Below are 20,780 nucleotides of genomic sequence, written 5' to 3'. Positions count from 1 at the left end.
TACTGGGTAGGCGGACTGTTCTCTGTGTTGAGTTTGTTTAGTGGAGCAAGAGCAACGATTTCGGTTTTGTTTTCTCTGATTTCCAGTCGCTGAACTGTATCGTTCGGCTGATCATTCAGTAAAACCAGGTAAACAATTCGCATTTAATCTATTAATACGACTCATCAGTAGAAAAAGCCGTAAAATATCACTGAAATCACTAGATGACCCTAGAAGCGACCAGAGCGATAGATGACTGAAGTTTGTATCGAGCTGAACTATCATGTCAGAACAGAGTACTACATTGTTGGTCCAAATTACTGCCTTAATTCTCGCTAAATGTTGACAGACCCATAACATATACGTTTACATGTAAATTACTGGGAAATTGGGAATTGTCGAGGCTTAACACAATTGACCTACTGCTGAGTCATTAGCTAGCTAGTCAAAGAACCTTTAGCCAAAAGGCTAACAGAAAAGTTCAGTGGATCTGGCTGAAGAAAAACACACCCGAGCTCTGTGTCTTCTACAGCGCGAGTGCTCCTTTAAACATAAAACATCAAAGAACACGTTCATAAATGATGATGAGCTTCTGGTATTGTGATTCTTTGCTTGTTCTGTAGGTTAGCAAGCTACCTAGCCTGGCTGGAGACATAACTAATGTATTTGTCTCTTATGAAACACAACCCCTTTCTAGAACATGTCTCGCTAAGATGAGGCTGCATGGCAAGGCCCTTTTAATACACGCAGATATTTGTATGAATCAAACGTCTATTTCCTGACTTAGTTTTTGTTTTTAAAATATTTTTGACATTTCTGGTCTCTATTTCGTGTTGATCACACCTGCTGAAGTGCCAGGTTAGTTTCTGCTATAATGACAGTTTCCATTCAGTCCCACTGTGACCTTCTGCACCTCTTCAGTTATTTACCACAAGGATAAAGTTGCTTTAAATATCTTCATCATAGCGGTCTACTTGCTTTATTCACAGTAGTATGTATTTAAGCTTGTCGTGCACATATTTTCAGCTTCTTGGCCAGTGTTTATTATTAGTTGGAAACATAAATCCTGTTATGAGAGAGAGCGGTTTTATTATGATTAGTTCATTGGATTAACATCAGTCTCTTGAGCTTTGTGTTTTCTGTTGTCTCGTAGGCACAGACAGCACTTTGTTGCTCTGCACACAGGGTACTTGCATTGGTCGCTGCTCGATGGAAAAAGTGTAACCATGTTCAGTTTTGAGGGAGATTTCAGGAGAACGCCCAAGGTGTCCCTTGGGGGTGCTAGCAGAAAAGTAAGTTTTCCATATGATATGATGGCTGAATTATCAAAGTGTCTAAATTCAGACTACTTTGTTCACACAAATGTGTCTAGTTCTGTGCATCACTACTTACGTCTGCAATGATTATTACTTGGGAAATGATGATATGGTATGTTTGTGAGTTTTTGGTGTAAAGGATTTTCACATATGGACTACGCGAATCTGGCAAAAATTGCTGTATCATTTTAATATTTGATCTATTTTGATATGCCTCACATATGTGTTTTGTACAGGAGGAAAAAGCGTCACTTCTTCATCGAACACAAGAAGAAAGAAGGAAAAGGGAGGTGAGAATCGTCCATTATGGTATTTTAAAGCGCTGTGTTTTATTGTAAAAATAGGACAGAAAAGTTCTAAATAATGTCTGAAACTTTGTATTATTGTGTTTATTTTCTTCTTAATGATGAGTCGCTTGTTGTATTCCTCGTGTGTAAGTAGTTTCGATCAGTGTCAGCTAAATGAATAAATGTAAAAGTGATGTTAGTTCTAAAAAAGCTTGGGTTGACTAATTGATCTAATGCACTAACATTCAGTAACAATTTCAAGTGTGTCTTGAGAGTAAAAATACTTTTTGCTACCATTGTACCCATGATGTGTACAGTATTTCTGCATAGTTGTATCTATTTTCATTTTAGAGCCCGAAATGAGGATATTAAACTTAAAGTTGCAAACAAATAGGAGATGATGATCTTGTCCTTAATATATGGTTTTACTCATCTTTGTTTTTTTTCCACAGGATGAGAGGAAAAGACTAAAAAATGCAGTCATCATTCAGTCATACATAAGGGGATACCAAGACAGAAAACAGCAAGTATGTGACATTGGTTTAAACTCTTACTTTCTTTAAACAGAGAGCCTGTTTGTATTTTTGTAGTTGATAGACTGTTTGTTAAATTCCTAATTATTCTTTCTTTTTCTTTTAGTATGCCATTCAGAGGGGCTGCTTTGACCGCTGTGTGTGTCAGTGCCAGTCAGGCTCTGGCCCTCAACTCACAGACAGTGCCATACTCGGCCAACTTGTTCGCCAGCTTCTCTTTTTTTACAGACTAAGAGAAGACCGACACAGAATGGTATGGACTGCAGGTTTAAAAATCTGTTATTGCCATATGAGGCTCAGTGAAGTTTTGTTATTTGCAATGTGGTTTGAAGAAAAAGAAGTTGGACAAATTGGTATTGTTATGGTGTCACTGACTTTATGAAGCCATGAAACCTCATTGTCATTTATGGATGTTATTGTCTTAACTGTGTAGATATGGATGTGTCAGAGTTTGGTAAAGCATCATGCTCAGTTCGTGAAGCTGCTGACGGGGCCAGAAAGACAGAGCTGCCTGTTTCAGATCAAGAGGATACTGGGGCACTGTTGCAGGTAAAATTAGATGTTCCTCAGATACCGCTTTGTGTGGTAGCATACCTAAAATAAATCCTTCTGGCAAAGTCACATGTAAACCTTTAGATCTTCTTGTTGGTTGGTTGCTAAGCATTTGCTCTGTCTGTTTAAGGTTATTGCAAGCATGTGAAGATGACAGTCTGAATGTGGCCGTCCCAATGCGGATGCTGGAGGTGTTTTTATCTGAGAGAACCTACTTGCCCTTTCTACAGGATGAAAACTGTGTCACTGCACTTATTGAACAAATATTGCACTATATGGTAGAGAAAGGTACAGCTTTTTGCCACGTTAGATTTATTTTCATCATGCATTAAGGTTAATAGATGAGTATATTCAGATAGAGAAAGTACGTAAGATTCTCTTTTTAATTTAGCTTAAGTTTGCATCTGTTATCTATCGTAATCATATTTCATTTTCTCTTTTAGGATACTACAAAACTCTGTATGTTTTAGTGAATCACAAGTTGCCATCGAGTCTAGAGTATAGTGATGCCCCTTCCATTCCACTGGCACAAATGCTGCTGGAACACACACTCAAGCCTCTGCACTTTACATACAGCTCCTGCCCCCCAGATACCAGGTACATATTCACATAGGTGCATACTGGGAAAAAAGTATTTTATACTATACATGTTGTGAAGAGCATTTAGTTTAAGCTGTTCAAGGAATGTCTTTGTTTTGGTGTGTGTGGTGCAAGGGTCCCACCCAGTAAAAGGCTGCACACTGACCACTTATTGCAGACTGTTAGCTTTATCCTTCCAGGGGACCAATGGACAGTAGTTCTCTCACTGCTGTGTTTACAGAGAGTAGTAAAATCCAGACAGACTCATTGACTCAACATGTAATGTTTACACAACATTTACCCTCTATTCTAACACTCTGAGTGACGAACACTACTGTTTTCTTTTCTTTTCTCTCTGAAGAACGACAGGAGCGCGAGAGAAGAAGCTTGTGCATATAGTCTCGTATTTGCCCTCTTTCTTTCGCTCTCTCTCTCTCTCTCTCTCTCTCTCTCTCACACACACACACACCACACACACACACACACACACACACACACACAGAGGCATGTAACCAGACAAACCATTGTTTCCTCCCAAAACCTTTTGATTTAAATGAACATTTTTCAAAAATATTGTTTTTAATAATGTACACTACTGTTCAGAAGTTTTAGGGGTTAATTGGTTTAATTCCAGTGTAGAATACATCAAATTGTGGTGGTGTCACTTCTATTTTTTTTTTACTTTGTGTCTATAAAGCAATGGTAAAATACATCCTTTAGAATTATTGAATTCCTGTAGTGTCACTTTGGGAAAATATGTAGTTATTTACTTTTTTAACCAGGAAGGTCCTGTTGAAATACAATATCTCTTCTACCAGGGACTCCTGGTCAAGATAGGCAGCAAAGGAGAAAGTTACAAAGAAATACATATCACCACACAACACAAACACAATTTTCTAAAAACAATACAAATCCTAGTCGGTTATTAAAAAATGTACACTGTTCTATATAAAATAAAATACTTAAAAAATATTTTTAAAGTCTTAAATATATATTTATATATATTTTTAAATATGTATGCTTTATGGCAACTAACAAGGTTCTTCTAGGTCAAAGCTCTCCTGTTGGCAAAAGAAGGTTGTGGAATTTGTTGTCTCATAGATGCACAAATAGCCAAAAGTGTGTGTATAAATGTGTGTGTATATATTGGGAAGTATATTAGTATTAAAATGGATATATTTATTGTGATATTTAGAAAAATGAATTAGGTAATGTCCTTACTGCAGACTGAAACATACAGTACAGTTACAATAAATAATAATAAATTCACAGGTTCTCAATCTTTTTTCTTCTTCTTTCATTCACAGGCAGTTTGTTTTTTCGGCCTTCACTGAGGAGTTCATTTCAGTGCCTTTCACTGAACAAATCTATAATTTCTTCGTGCCAGCTTTGTCAGACCCAAAACTAGCTTTCCCATTTCAGAACTTCCTTTGGTCACTTCAGGCCACCATAGCCTCCTCTGCCCAGGCTCGAGCTCAGGCTCCCTGGCTCTTTTACTTTGTGCTATTAGTTGGAGAATCAGGACTGGGTAAGCATTGTGCTTAAGAGCACTTTACAGTATCACTAATATACTGTGTGTTCACAAGGTGCCCGATCAGTGAATAAAACGATTTTGTCCATTTTGTTTGCATAGGTTCACTCTCAGAAGAAGGGTTGCTGTTGTACTTGAATGCGCTACAGACTCTGTTGCCATTGTTGCCAGTGACGGAGTGCAGCAGTAGAGCTGACATCAACACTGATTCAGAAGATGAGGAAGAAATTACCGTACAGCCTCCTGCTGCGCAGGTACACACACATTCTCTCTCTTATCCACGTCTTTGCACAAAAATGTTCAGAGAGCTTCATAGCATGTAATTTTGTTCTTTTTTTAAAGGATGGCAGTTGGATATCTGTGTATTATATAACAGAGGAGTGTGTACAGAAGTTGGACACCAAGCAGCAAACCAACGCTTTGCTAACATTAGTGTGGAGAGACTCGGCAAGTGAAGACATCTTCACCATGATGGCCTCCATCTGTCACACGCTGATGGTGCAACATCGTATGATGGTGCCCAGAGTCAGGTAAGATCATACATGCAATCAACCCATCCAAAAAATGAATCACCCAGGATAACTAATATAACTAGATTCACTGCCCAGTGCAGTCACTCTCTTACATCAAGATAAGTTAGGCATGATGGACCACTCTATAATTAATAAAAAGAGATGCGGTCAAGAAAGAGCTATAATCAGATGAGAATTGAATGCACTTGTATGTGTATAAAAAAATTCCCCAACATCAAACTGTCAGGTCTATGAGCAGTATTGTTTTTTGTTTTCCCACTTTTTTTTTTATGATAAAGCAACATTGCTAATGAAGCGATCAGGCGGTTAAGTCTCATCTTACTGTGTGTTTTTTTTTTTTAATTACCAGAGCAGTTTTAGTTTCTTGCCACTCATCAATTAGTGTAATGAGCTCTTCTCTCAATCACCTTTGCTTTATTTACTTCTGGTTCTGCAATGCTGACAAAATGAGAAAAGGATTTCAGCAGATAGAATGAAAGAAAGGAGGAAAGTGATGGAGAGAGATGGCATGAAAATATGAGGGAGAGAGATATCAGATAAAGCCACTGAGCTCTAAAAGGTGGTGTCAATCAACTAATCGGAACTAGTTTAAAGTTTTCACTCATGCAGTGTGCACCCTAGTCTGTACCTTTTACATTCTTAATCTCAAATAATTAAGAAAGTTGTATTGTGTATTAAAATCTTATCAGAAAGCAGTCTTCACAGTAGAGGAGGCAGCATTCACAAGCCCCTTACATCTTAGAAAAAAACATACCACTTTGAAAAAAAATGCCACTTTTTTTTTTAATATATTCTGGAAAAAAAGGGTCAACCTTTTCACACATTTTCTTTTTTTAGTAGGGGACTGTTTTTTAAAAAATTTTTAAAAGGGAGCTTTTCCAAAAAATCCTGCTAGCTAATGTTTCATTATACTACTTATAAATTATTTTAGGAGCTTACATTTTCTCTACAAATACTTATTTATTTATTTTATTAATGTTTGACATGTTAAACAATTTGGCTAATTTAAACATGTGGGGAAAAATACTTTTCTTAAAATTTAGTCTGTTTAACACACATATTATTGTCTAATTAAAATGCCTAAAAAATGACATGCCAAAATTAACCTATTTTTAAAACCGTTTAATATTTTTAATAGTTCTGTGAAAATATAGAGCAATCGGAAATAAATGAACGTATAACATATCCTATAAAGCACATTTCAAAGTTGATGTAACTCGAAATGGTTTCTGTAAGACACCTTAGACTTCCTTTATAATGTTTTGCATGTTCTGCTTTCAGGCCACGACTTCCCTACACATTCTTACCTTAACCTCAGCTTTAATCTTATTTTCTCCCTCAATTACTTCCAATTATGCTTTATTTATTCTTTCACCCCTTGACACAAAACAAGCAACCACCAGAGCGATTTCTCACACCCCGGTGTGATGGCTGTTAGGTTTAACGCGACCTTAACATGGTCTCTAATTTGTGATAGCAGCACTGCTTCTACGGTCAAGCAATTGTGGCCGTGCTACATTGTCTCGCTGGCTGTCATTAACTTAAATGGAGCCCCCACAGGAACCACTGGTCTGTTTATGACCCTGAAGCAGACTGCTAGTTTACTAATGGAAGGTGCCTCACCTAAATAAAGCTTAATGGCTCATTTAATCTTTCCTGTGGTCACATACAAAGACTAGAAATTCCAGCTCACTGGGTTGTTTATCTGTTTTTCTATTTTATGAGTCCTGCTGGAAATTTGGGATGTTTAGGTTTTATGGGCAGGAGATGTGGTTATTTGAACATTTAGTGATGAGCATAGTTCCTGTAGCACCTTTGACTAAAAGTGTTGGTGAGTTATGTTCAGTAAGGGTATTGTGTGTTTATTAATCTACATAATGTTTGGTGGGATCAACTATTGTACTTAAATATCTATATTCTTTCTATCTCTTTTTTGTCTTTTCCAGGCTTTTGTACAGTTTAGCCTTCAACGCTCGCTTTCTTAGACACCTATGGCATTTAATCACATCTATGAAGACTAAAATAATCACAGGGTGAGATTTCTACATTGGGTTTTATTTTTATTTTTATGTGTACTTCTTTAATATAATATTAATGATATTAACCATTTTTCTTTTGCCCTCTCTTTATTCTCCCTGTCTTTTGTGTAGCTCTATGGTTCCCTTGTTGCAGGTGATGTCTCGAGGTTCTCCAATGTCTCTGGAGGACGCCAACAGGATCATCCCTCTCTTCTATCTCTTCAGTTCACTCTTCAGTCATTCGCTCATCTCTGTGCATGACAGCGAGTTCTTTGGCTCAGCAGATGGTATTAACATCTATTCTGCAAATATGTACAAATTACTGTATCATAATATATTGAAGTATTTAATAGAACACATTAAAACACATCAGGTCATTTCGTTATTTCACCTTCTTTTTATTGTGGTCTTGTTAATTCTACAGCACTCCTGAAATTTTAGTTTTTCATTGCTAACTTTTTTTGAAAAGTGAATGTTACTAATGAATGTTTCTCATTGCTCGGCAGGCCAGAGCCAGTCGTCGATGATGCCCTTCTCTCTGGCGGAGTTGGTGACATTGTCTCGGTGTTTGCGGGACGCGTGTCTGGGAATCATTAAGCTGGCCTATCCTGAGACTAAGACCGAGCACAAAGAGGAGTATGTAGCGGCATTTCGTAGTGTCGGGGTGAAAACTAACAGCCAAGTTCAGCAGCACATTCAAGCTCAGCAGAAACGATGGGTCCAGCTCTTTAAGGTGATTCACTCTATATCTACATCTCACACTCTTATCTCCTAGCTGATATTAATGGCAAATTCACTTTCATAAGGTGTTGTAGTTGAAAGGGATTAAACATTACCAGTACTGAGAAGATTCTCACTAGTATGAATTCCACATTTGTTAGCACTGATAATATCTTTAGTGCATGGTGGGCGTTACTTTTAACCAGTTGCTGTATTAGCAGTGCTAACAACGTCTTTGATGACCTAATTAAATGAGCTGACAATTAATGAGGCGAATAGTCTCAGCATCTGTTAGGGCCATCAGTGCTGATTAGCCAGGCAGGAAGACCACTCACTCGGGAAATTAATAGGTTGTTTGCCAAGTCTAAGTGAGCTGAACAACGGCGTTAGGATATTAGTCAGCTGTCTTCACTCTCTTGTCTTCTTCCGTCATCCTCTTCCTCGTCTTCTTACTCATTATTTATGTGTACAGGATGACCTGATCTCCTGCTTGCTGTTGACAGCTCATTGACCTACTTTTGTCCTTTCATTTAACTAAAAATCTTTTCAATAGATTTGTAGAGCTTTTCAACATTGACAGCAATTTATTTGATTATACAATACATATCAGAGTACATATGTTTCTCCAGGAGATTGTTAACATCTGCAACTTTAAAAAGAATGTTCCCCTTTAATGAAAGACATCATTACTAGGTTTTACACTTTACTCCAAACTGTGATCAGTGCACTCAAAACAGTTCACAGTTCAGTTCACAGCTGTCAGTATAGACTTAAAAAAAAAAAGTTCAAAACCAATTGTTTTTCCACTATTGGTTATATCGTGTATTCATCAAAATACACACACAAGTATGCAGACTTCACAATACATTTTCAAAACCTATTGTTCAGGTTCATGTGGCTGATAATTGTTAAGATCATCGGTCTTAGTTTGGAGAAATGTGTAAAATGAACTGAGATAAAAATGTAATATACAAAATAATAATAAACAAACAAATAAAAAAAGTAGTTATAGTTTTAAAGCAGTGCAGCAGTAAAAGGCTTTTTTAATTCTCAGGAATTCCAGTTTGTTTTGGAACCTGCCACATTTTCTCCCTTAGTTCAGTTTAAGCATATATGAATACAGCAATCATGCTCTGATTCGAGCCAAAATAATCAGTCTCCGATAGAAAAACTCTTGGATCAGCTTGGTGGTGGTGAGTAAGCAATCTAACCCCACAGACCAATGAACCAAACTGTATCATAATTCATAACATGAAAAAAACAGCATTCTAATTCTCTGTGTGAGCACATTAATTGTCGCAGTAGAAAACCGAAGATGACCAGGTGAAATGCAAGAATGCTTTCCCAACGAAGCCTTAATTCTTGCTATAATAAATTATATACATTTTGTATATGTGTGTAGCTAGCTAACTTGGTGTTGGGCGATATGCTCAATTGTCATATCATCCTATCGTCAGCCTGTGAGATCGCGATACATGATATTATCATACTAATTTATTTAATTATTTGTTTACTTAGTTTCATTGCTGGAAAGTGAACCAATTCCAGCGTAAGGCCAAAAGCAGCCTAATGTTTTTAATATAACTGAATTTGTATTTAACATGATAACAATTTAATAGAAACGTTGTAAGTTATTAATCATAAGGCTTACATTTCCTCAGTTATTAAAAAAACAGCTTTAGAAAATGAGCAAAGAACATTTACATCACCAAACAACATCATAACTGACTTCAGTCTAGTGCGAGTTTATGCACTTTAAAAAACACTCCCGTTACAATCAGTGAAGCTGTCTACATTGTATGATGAATAAATCTCTTACATTACATACTTGCATTGCATGTACATCTGCACTTTGTTGTTTAAGATGAGAGAATTCACAAGTCAGAATTCAGTCAGCGCGCGCTGAACAACAAAACTCCGCTGTTTCAGCGATGACTCATCTGAACGCTTCTGATTGGCCGTTGCATTCATAAGCGCAACATAATCGTGTGATTGGTTATAACGTGCAACACTGTAAAAATGTTCAACTTGAGTGGAATCCCATAACATAAACAGTTGCACTCTGACCAATGGGAAGGCAGTTTTACTCGCATGTAACCAGCATAAACACTTTTTGGTGCACTTTGACAGTTTGCCTTTGTTAAAGGGAACCATCCCAAGGAGAGAATGCAACATTGCAACAATTTCCCTGTTTTGGAACAAAGCAAACATTCTAAAGGATTTAAGATTTTATTTTATTTAATTTTTTTAAGTTTGTACTATTCCAGCAAGCGTCTGAGTGAATCACTGTAAGTGACAGATCATTGTTTGGGTTCCACTAGTCGAGTCAGTATGGCATACAAAAGGCTCCACAAAAGATGGTGGAAAACGCCTCCTGTCAGCTAAAACGACCCATTAAAGAAGTACAAGCAGGAGAAACGCATTTCCCAAATTGAATGTGCAATTTACAGTCAGCTCTAACGCTGTTGACCCCTCACACACTAATGTTTGCCTCCAGCCATGGGCCGTCCCTCCGGATGTTTTATCACTCCTATTGTCGAGCTATCTATTTAATTGAAAGAAGTTAATTGAATGAAAATGATCAACTAAGCTTGTATTAATATTGCTAATGGAACTTTCTTCTTGGCCGTGTTTGGAGAGGGATGTCACCGCGGGAGTTTTGGAGAGACCCATTAAGGCCTGCACTTAACCCGATGGACTAATTAACCAATACTTATTCATTCCACTTAGACAGGAAGAGCCTTCGGACCCCCTGCCCCACAAACCCACTAGCAACAGAGTTTTGCACTTGCTGTTATTACGGACTCTCTGGCGTTAGCATGTCTTGGTTAGAGATTGATAGGCATTCTCTAGAAATGGCCAGCCAGACGTTTGTTAGACACTGTAATCGGAGAAGAAAAAGCTTTAGTATTAAACAGAAGTGTGGATAAATGAATTTGGATGAAGTTGGCTGACATTATGGTTGAATTACCCAGTGTTTAAAGAGAATGAAGACATTTAGTGAATTGTAATATTTATTTATTTTCAGCACAAGTGAGTATCTGTGTATTTGTGTCAGCAAATTACACACTGATTAGTTGTGCTGGCTGAACAATGAAAGTTTGTCTGTCTGCACCTTCTCCATTATATAAGCTAAGCAATTACCTATTAAAGAAATGGGATTACATGGGGCAAATAGTTTTATGTGCTTGCAAAACTGTTAATGACTAAATCATAATGTTTTTGATAACATTTTTAGTAGCTTAATATTTTAAATTGCTTTTAAAATTGAAATTAGTTCATTTATATGCGTGAATGAACGTTGGGCTGAGCATTAGTTTTTTTTTATACTTTTTCTTTTATAAAGGTGATTACCAACCTTGTGAAAATGCTGAAAGCCCGAGATATTCGAAGACCGTTCTGTCCATCGGGTCATTGGCTGTCTGAGGAGGTCAACATCAGAGCAGACAAGGTAAAATTAATTTGCTGATCATATGATTAAAACCTACTAAAACAGAATTAATAGTTTTGCTGTCAAGTGTCAGCAATTTATTTTGATAAAAAAAATTGTAAAAATCCAATGCAAACTAGACAAGTATGGATGGGTTTCTAAAACAATAAGTTCAAATGTGTATATGTGCAGGATCACCAATAGCTTGTAGTCATCTAACTTGCTTTTTTATAATAATATTTGTTTGTAGGTGACTCAGCTCTATGTGCCCTCTGCAAGACATGTGTGGAGAACCAGGAGAATGGGACGCATCGGACCGCTTCAGTCCACATTAGATGGTAAGACTTATCCATATGAGAACAACCTCAACTGAAGTGTAGTGGAAAACACACATGCACACACACACATTCACAAAAACAAGAAGTAATAATGACAGCCAGTCAAGCAATTTCATTCCAAAGCAAGTCAGAATACTCGTGAGGGTGTTGACGCTAACTAGTACCAGTGTTTCTGGTCTTTTCCATGCCACCCTGGTGCATATGTGCTTAAAAATTTAATTAGCCTAAGGCTGGACACATCTGGCTGCCTGTTTGTCCGGACCTTTTTCATTTCCCTAAATGCACTTGCGAGGTAGTGACGAATGGCTCCTGTATTGACCATGCTGTGCCATATTTCTCCACCAAGATGGCCCCTTGATGGCTGGTTTGTGGAGAAATAGAGAGAGGACTGACTAATTGAGTAGAATCATTCCACCATGCAAGCAACGTATTAGATGAACGACGCTTCTCATCTGCTGCTACGGCAGTTTTTTTTCCTGCGGTCAAAACGTTTGTAGGACGGAGTTTTAATACAAAACAAACGTCCCTGTAATGGAGGGAGAGGACAGGTGGATGGGCAAATCACTGCTGAGTTAATTAAAAGTGCGTGGCGGGAAAGACAGAGGGGGATTGAGTGATCTTTAATGGGATGCTTTGTAAATACTGCATTCAGCAAGGCTGGTAGTAGACCTCACTCAAGGTTGTGCAAGTGTACAGATGCAAATTAAGTGGGTCTTTTGCAGCTGACATCTAGTTTCTTATGTTTACCAAGGACCCATTAATTTGATCAAAAATACAGGAAAGAAAATACTAATATTGGGAAATGTTATTATTACTATTTAAAATAACAGTTTTCTGTGTTAATGTATTTACAAATGTAATTTATTCATGTGATGGCAAAGCTGAATTTTCTGCAGCCATGACTCCAGTCTTCAGTGTCACATGATCCTTTAGAAATTATTCTAATATGCTGATTTGCTGCTCAATAAACATTTCTTAGTATTGACAATATTGAAAAGAGTTGTGCAAATTGTGCAGTTTTTAGTGGATGCTTTAATATATTTTTTTCAGTATTCTTTGTTGAATAGAAGGTTCAGAAGAAAACTGAAATCTTTTGTAACATTAAAAATGTATTTACTGTTTCTTTTAATGTGTCCTTCCTTTTATTAATTTCATTTCTGGTTAAAAATCTTACCGCAAACTTTAAAACGGTAGTGTATAATTGTAATTTTTTATTAGAGTGCTAATATAATGGCATGTTAAGGTGGGGAGGAATTTGGGTTTACTGGTAGTATATTTGTATGGATGATGAATAGAGAACTTTAGAGATTGACTGTCGACAGGATAGATGAAGATGGAGGCAGATGAATTCTGTGCTTTTTGAGTGAATTGCTTGTTGCTGTTGTCTTTTGTCATAAATTAAAGAGCAGATTGATAAATTATTGTATAGATTTCTAAAGGGGAAAAAACAGAGTATTGGGTGTTTTCATTATATTATTATTATATTAATTAATATATATTTTTCAGTATTCTTTGTTGAATAGAAGGTTCAGAAGAAAACTGAAATCTTTTGTAACATTAAAAATGTATTTACTGTTTCTTTTAATGTGTCCTTCCTTTTATAAATAGAAGTATTAATTTCATTTCTGGTTAAAAATCTTACCGCGAACTTTAAAACGGTAGTGTATAATTGTAATTTTTTATTAGAGTGCTAATATAATGGCATGTTAAGGTGGGGAGGAATTTGGGTTTACTGGTAGTATATTTGTATGGATGATGAATAGAGAACTTTAGAGATTGACTGTCGACAGGATAGATGAAGATGGAGGCAGATGAATTCTGTGCTTTTTGAGTGAATTGCTTGTTGCTGTTGTCTTTTGTCATAAATTAAAGAGCAGATTGATAAATTATTGTATAGATTTCTAAAGGGGAAAAAACAGAGTATTGGGTGTTTTCATTATATTTGTAGATGTTTATTTTATTTTTGCCATTTTCATTCTTTACGCATTTACATGCATAGGTGCGAGGGCAAGAAGTGACAAGGGAAATGACGCAAGAAATATCTTGCATCACCCGCATTGAACATATCAGTAGATCTTTGTTGAGGATATTTGGCTTTAGAGATGTTGTAGTTTTGAAAAGAGATATAGGTTAAAAGATTACTTTTAAGAATAAAGGTTTACAGAAATTGTTTTTGTGTTCCTCACAGTTGGACTGGAGCCTCCACCGTTGTCAGTATCAGAGGAGAGACATTTGGCAATCCTCACCGAACTTCCGTTTGTTGTGCCCTTTGAAGAGAGAGTGAAGGTAAGACAGCCATCACTGGTATGGTATGGTGTGGAGTGTTTTGTGCACAACACTTCAAAAATTCAAATTTCAGTCATCTGTGAATGAAAAAGAAGGTTAATAATTGTAATTAGGTGATGACATTGTTTTGTGCTTTAGATATGAAATGCAAGTGAAAATCTAAAGGGAATACATGCCTAGATTCTGATGTTAAATGATGTTATTCAGCTAAACTTTGTTCATTCTGCTTTTAGATCTTTCAGAAGTTGATCTATGCTGATAAGCATGAAGTGCAAGGAGAGGGCCCTTTTTTGGATGGCGTTAATATCACCATTCGACGGAACTACATCTATGAAGATGCTTACGACAAATTATCCCCCGAGAATGGTAAACAAGGCAAACCGATCCCTTCTGACATGCTGAAAACTCTTAATAAAAAGCATTTAGCAAAACGAGTGTGGCTTTCTTAGACACGGAGAAAAAGACATTAACCTTGCTTAGGAATTAGATGCAGTAATTCATAGCAGCTGTCAACAAAAGCTGTTTAGATGATTTAGGGCAAGCCGTCTTGAGTGTTAGAACTCGCCTCAGGTCTCTTAGAAAGTCTCTTTAGTTGTATAGCGTCAGACTTTTATAGATAACAAGGAAAAGTTTCTGACATTTGGATTTATTTGATTTTTAAAACTTTTTGGCAAATATTTTTTTCTGACTGAATTGTGGAACATGCTAAATATATTTGTTTATTTCCATTTCAGAGCCTGATCTTAAGAAGAGGATCAGGGTTCATTTGCTCAATGCACATGGGCTAGATGAAGCTGGCATTGATGGAGGAGGAATATTCAGAGAGTTCTTGAATGAGCTGTTGAAGTCAGGCTTTAATCCTAACCAAGGCTTCTTCAAGACAACTAATGAAGGTCTTCTCTATCCGAGTCCCACTGCAGAGATGCTTGTGGGAGAATCCTTTACCCGGCATTACTACTTCCTTGGCAGGATACTGGGAAAGGTAAGACAAGTATTATTTGATGTATTGCACTACACTGTACCATTTTTATCTCTTCACACACCACAGGTCATCACAGAATCCATTTAATTTCCCGCTACACCTGTTTTCTATTTATTTAAATTATTTTACTGCAAATTAATTATTTGATAACTCTTGCAGTGGCTTATCTTTGGATTTTCTCCTAGTTGTCTGATTTGTCTTTTATGGCTCGTTTCCACTGAGCGGTTCGGTACAGTACGGTACGCAATTATTTCCGTTTCCACTGTCAGAAGTTGTGAATGGTATCAAAATAGCAAACCGTACCACCTTTTTGGTACCCTTCCGTTGGGGTACCTACCACAGCAAAGGGTACCAAAAGGGTGGGGCTAAACTCACCGCAGAACGTTGATTGGTTGACTAGAATCGGCACTTTTGCGTGATACAAGGGGATAAAGCTTCTCCTTCACACGTTCCGCTCTGCTGTCCATGAATGTTGGGCTTATTTACATCAGAGTGCGCAAACACACAAAAATATAACTGTATTTTATCATTTTCACACAGACAATAGCCATTTCTCAATATGCGTTCTTGTCTGTTTTTGTGGACTTGTGAAACGTCATTGCCCAAAAACCCACAAAATTTTCTAAATATTACTGTTATTGTGTCATGAAATGTAGTTTTAAGAGTTTTTCAGGCGAGAATGTAATTGTTTAAAACTCAAATCTGCTGTTTATTTATAACGATAGTGCCTATTTGAAAATTTGCTATGCCGATTTCAGAGCTCCAGGTGATCAGCGTGTTCTCAGTGCTCATGTATCTGCATAGAGCAGCCTTAGCTCAGCTAGTCCTTCCGACATTTGCCGCTGACTCTGATGTCTCTGTAGTGATTAAACACGAGATACAATTCGTTTTGGGTTGGCTATATTTAACAGGCATTTGTGGTCTCATGAATCTATTATTTGTTCCTGGTCATATCGTTTTGGCTGAGCACAAAGTTATGTTTAACTTTATATATTTAATTTGAACTTTACTGTAGTGCTGGGCGGTATGACCAAAAATGTATATCATAGTATTTTCAAAATTATACCGGTTTCACGGTACATGACGGTATTTTATTTCGTGCATGACCGGGTGTTAACCATATTTTCTATTGATTGAGAGAGGAAATACTGCAGTATATTGACTTAGAATGCCCTATTTTACTGTCATGATGAGTGAATATTGTCAAAAAAATACCACACTAAATAGTGACTAAACACGACCCCTTTTATTACATGTTAACCAGGAGTCACTCTCATTTATAATCGCGGCATCGTCATAAAGATGTTTGCGGTTCCTATGCGGTTGTTTTGGCTATATTACTTTTTTGTCTCATGCAGCGCACTGCCTGTGTCTGAGTAACAAACTAAAAAAAAAATGTGCCTGTGATATTAACAGACGAACTACGCTCATATTTATAATTCCAAACAATCAGTAAGTGACAGGTGCTAGGAAACGCTGTTTTGTACAAATTTATTGACGAGTCGGCTGCGGTGCGGCCAACTGAATGCGCTGCTTCTCTACCGCTCACTGCACAGAACAGACGCAGAGAGAGGCGACACTTCTCTGGGAAAGTCAGACCTCGCGTTCGCTGGACAGCACTGGCAAAATCTTCCAACTGAACCATAGCTAAGGTTTATCCAAAAACAATCACTAGGTTTGTCAGTATGAATATTCTATGGAAAAAAAATGCTAAAAGGGTCTGAAAGTTGCTAAATCTAGTGCTAAAGTCGCGCTCGTGTGTGTGAGACGCGGGAGCTGATGGCAGGGGGCGGTGGATATTTGTGGCGGTCAATGTGGATATTGTGGATGAGTTCATCTGTCATCACATTCTATTAGTTCTACAGCTTCAGTTTCAACTTTCACTCTTAGTAACACATACAGCTGTTCCCTCACCACAGTGCAACAGTGAAAAGGGACCCCCTTTCAAACAGCGACATATTGCGGTATTTTAAAAATTCATATCATAACAAAAATAAACACCGGTATTCGGTATGAACCGGTGTACGGCCCAGCACTAGTACAGCGCTGACTTTGTAGCATACGTTTTACTGAACTATTTGCTTTTGTCTTTATTTCTTCTTATATAAGCCTCTTATACTTTGTACTTTTATAATGGCTATTATTGTTCATTAAAACTGACATTTAACAAAAAGAGGCAAAGTTGTGCTTATTGTCGCATTTCATCGTTGATCGCTACTTTCCGGCATACACCACGCCTACCAAGTAAGGGTACTATTGGCAGTGGAAACGCAAGCCTGATCAGGGTTACCCGTACCGAATCGTACTGAACTGTACTGTACTGCTCAGTGGAAACGAGCCATTACTCACATACACGCTCAAACACAAACAGGGTCATTTAGATCAATGCTGAAGGTCAAAGGTCAGGTTCAATCAGTGGTCTCAGGCTGAGTAGCTTAGTTACCATCATAAATCCAATCCATTTGGTTTACGAGGTCACTGCAGTTTAAAGTCAAGTTTATTTGTGGCCTTTTGATCCAAATAATTTTTCCTTTATCTGGGTTTACTTTTGCAAGAACATTTTGTAAATGACATGTAGGAAACCTCCATTAAAACATTAGAAATGTTTGGCTGCACGTAAATCACACTACTTTGTCTAATCGTATCAGTTCTTAAAGTAGTTTTGTAACTTTTATGTAGCTTCAAAAATTAATTCAAAAAATTGACAGTGTCCAAGAATTTTCAGAATCTATACATACAGCAGCATTATGTGGTTAATTAAAAGGGTTAACAACGTGTGAAAAATGTTGTACAATAACACCATTTTGAGAAGTCTTCTGATTATCCTAATTTTGCCCTGTGTTTTCTATAATGGCTACACCTTGAGGCACAATTTATTGTCGCTATTGTTTTGGCCATCTCTTTTGTGTGTCCACTAGCTGGTATTTATTAGCCGCTAATGTTTTTAAAGTTTCATTAATGCGTATGCCCAGGATTGTTTATCGCAAAGCACATTGACTGGGGGAAGGGTAGATGAATTACCTCATGCCAAGAAGCTCGCTGCTCAATTAGGCTACTCCATTAGCCCATGATTCCACTTCTCTGTTTGTGTAGCCATCGCATTTGGCCGTGGACGCTAAATCAGCAAGCACCATAAATAACAGGCTCCGTGCCGCTGGTAATAGAGTTTTGATCTGTTTTACAGTCACAGGCATCAACACCACTTGTGAAGAGGCAATTCAGGCCACTTATTAGAGCTATAATGAACACACACACATACGCACACCTTGTGCGATGGAAGGGACATAACTGAGCTCCTGCCCTGAGGAATGGCTGGCCCCGCCCCCCTACTTTCCTGATCTTATTCCATTCAATTGCCCCCACTCCGTAGTAATGGGCAAAGCAATTAAGGTGATGAGATTAATTTGAGTTTGACTTTCAATTAACCCTCCTTCTCTCTCCATAAATATGTGAAGGAGTGGCAGACTGAGTGGGATATTGATATTTGTTTAGTGCTTTTATAAAGACGACCTGTATAGATTACAATTGCGTCACTGTTGCTGTTTGGCTGGGCCCACCGAAGACACACAGAAACACAGAAAAACTCGATTTTACTTTCTGTGATGTATAGCACTTTTTTTTGCAAATTGTGCTGATTTGTCACCAAGGTAATGTTATATAGCTGGCTTTGGTTGAAGATTTTCTCTGAACCTCTCAGGAGTGTTTTATATATTGTATACCATCGTTTTAGAAAAAGTTTTAATGTGAAAGAGGAAAACTATAAATATTTCTGGCAAAATAAAATCTTTTTTGGTTGTGGGGTTGGGGAAGAAAATACAGACTTGATACTTGATAATCTATACTTTTTGCTCATTGAATAGAGTTTAGGCATCATTGAAAATGCAGATTTTGTGTGCACCTGTTAACCAGTGCTTTACACAGAATTAAATCCCCAGTCATTGACACGTATGACACATCACACATTAGCCATATTTGCAATATTAAATATTTTGGCTAATTTGATTTTGCTTTCAGATACCTTTAAGAAGTGTAGTACTCTCAGCTCTTTTTAACATACAATTCTAGTTTTCCATTCTATTTTGATACTTTTTTGCTATTTGGTTTTATTATTTGTTTTTCATGATTGCTTTTATGATGTTTATAATACCATTTAGTCTTACTATTGATATATTTAATCTACAGTCTTAAGATGTTTACCAGGTTTGTGACAAATAAAATCTTGAATTTGAACACGAGTAGTTGCTATTACATATTAGCATGTAGACATCATGGGCTGGGTGCATTTATAGATCATGATGTAGAAGAAAACCATGCTTTGACAACATTCAAATGGATACTTGGGGAAAAAAATAATTTTATTAAAGTATCGAGACATGCTTACAGCCATTCAAGCTTTGAAGCCACTTGTATAGAATTACCCCCTGTTGAATTATTTTCACACGAATACTTCTGCAGTCTGCTCATACCCTCAAATACAAACTGAGTCACAAATACCACGTGTTCTGCAGTTCAACAAGCAGTGCTTAACTGTCCCTCTCCAAAGGGCAACAGAGAGGAAAGAGAAGGTCAGAACTCCTGATTGATGGCAAGTGTGTTAAATTTTTATTGATTCTTAATGCTGTAAATTTACAAATTTATTTGGCAGAAACAGAAGGCAGCTGCTAAGTTGTTGCCGTTTACTCTCCTGATGGTGACACAATTTGCATTAATTGCGTTGCCACTGCACTCACTTATATTAAAAGGCCCGGCCATTCATTAATCCTTTTTATCCTAAGTCATTTTGGCACAATTTCTGGCAATAAACACCCATAAATAACTTAAAGGTTTGAAAAATAGTCTGCGTCGTGCCTCTATCCTTATTGCGGCTTCTTCTCAGGAGCGACGTTATTGATAGGTTTCAGGAGGGTGCAGCACATATGTTCCCACAACAGTGCTTGTGGGAAGAATGTTGCTAAGTGGATTATTTTGCATAAAAAATGTCCAATGTTTGAAGTCACACAATTAACCTGTGTTTAGAAAATGCTCTGATTTACAGCCTCTGTGTGTGTTTTAGATTGCATGCATTATGGAGATTTGGGAAATTTATAATCCATTTAGCTTATGTGGTCAAGGGATTTTAGTGTAATCATTTATTCAAGGCCTGTATATTTTAATGTCCTCAGATATGGTCTTTTTAGGACTATTGCGGTACTTTAGCTTTTATGACTCACCATCCTTGTGCTTCTTAATGAAACAACAGGTTAAGGATAGAGTTGATGTTTTTCAAGTTTGAGCTTCTTCAATTGAATGTGTTAGAATTCGAGACAGATTAGTCCACAGGATAAAGATACGATTTTGTCAATTACGTAGCTCATATTGGCTTGGCTGCACATTGAACTCCTGGAGGTTGTCTTTAGTTAAATATCTCTCTTTCTTCTGTCCCCCAGGCGCTGTATGAAAACATGCTAGTGGAATTGCCATTTGCAAGTTTCTTCCTGTCCAAGCTCTTAGGCACCAGTGCAGAGGTGGACATCCACCATCTGGCCTCTCTAGACCCAGAGATGTACCGAAACCTGCTTTTCCTCAAGAGCTATGAAGGTGATGTGGAAGACCTCGGCCTTAACTTCACCGTGGTTAACAATGATCTTGGAGAGGCCCAGGTGAACAGCACATCTTTTTTTTTTTTTTCTGTGCTCTTTTGCTTGTTTTTTGGGTTT

The 20,780-nt window shown here is 37.4% G+C and overlaps 1 protein-coding gene across 2 annotated transcripts in view; it reads left to right on the top strand.

Moving 5' to 3' along the window:
• The window catches only part of LOC107591004 (ubiquitin-protein ligase E3C-like), a 28,441-nt gene continuing 7,661 nt past the window's right edge, over positions 1–20,780 (top strand). For both annotated transcript variants that reach the window (XM_016279989.1, XM_016279990.1), the window contains exons 1-20: positions 1–128; positions 1,133–1,271; positions 1,532–1,585; positions 2,035–2,109; positions 2,222–2,368; positions 2,549–2,664; positions 2,798–2,955; positions 3,111–3,264; positions 4,554–4,774; positions 4,880–5,031; positions 5,120–5,307; positions 7,257–7,343; positions 7,461–7,615; positions 7,835–8,061; positions 11,395–11,499; positions 11,729–11,816; positions 14,005–14,102; positions 14,336–14,468; positions 14,837–15,084; positions 20,511–20,723. In XM_016279989.1, coding sequence (XP_016135475.1) covers positions 1,206–1,271; positions 1,532–1,585; positions 2,035–2,109; positions 2,222–2,368; positions 2,549–2,664; positions 2,798–2,955; positions 3,111–3,264; positions 4,554–4,774; positions 4,880–5,031; positions 5,120–5,307; positions 7,257–7,343; positions 7,461–7,615; positions 7,835–8,061; positions 11,395–11,499; positions 11,729–11,816; positions 14,005–14,102; positions 14,336–14,468; positions 14,837–15,084; positions 20,511–20,723 — 2,685 coding nt within the window. In that variant the 5' untranslated portion in view covers positions 1–128; positions 1,133–1,205. The remainder of the gene's footprint in view (positions 129–1,132; positions 1,272–1,531; positions 1,586–2,034; positions 2,110–2,221; positions 2,369–2,548; positions 2,665–2,797; positions 2,956–3,110; positions 3,265–4,553; positions 4,775–4,879; positions 5,032–5,119; positions 5,308–7,256; positions 7,344–7,460; positions 7,616–7,834; positions 8,062–11,394; positions 11,500–11,728; positions 11,817–14,004; positions 14,103–14,335; positions 14,469–14,836; positions 15,085–20,510; positions 20,724–20,780) is intronic.

Source organism: Sinocyclocheilus grahami, unplaced genomic scaffold, assembly GCF_001515645.1.
Source record: "Sinocyclocheilus grahami isolate Dianchi unplaced genomic scaffold, SAMN03320097.WGS_v1.1 scaffold136.1, whole genome shotgun sequence".
In the NCBI taxonomy this organism is placed as follows: Eukaryota; Metazoa; Chordata; class Actinopteri; order Cypriniformes; family Cyprinidae; genus Sinocyclocheilus; species Sinocyclocheilus grahami.
Note: the sequence above shows the minus strand (reverse complement) of the source record. Positions and strands in the feature narration are given on the sequence as shown.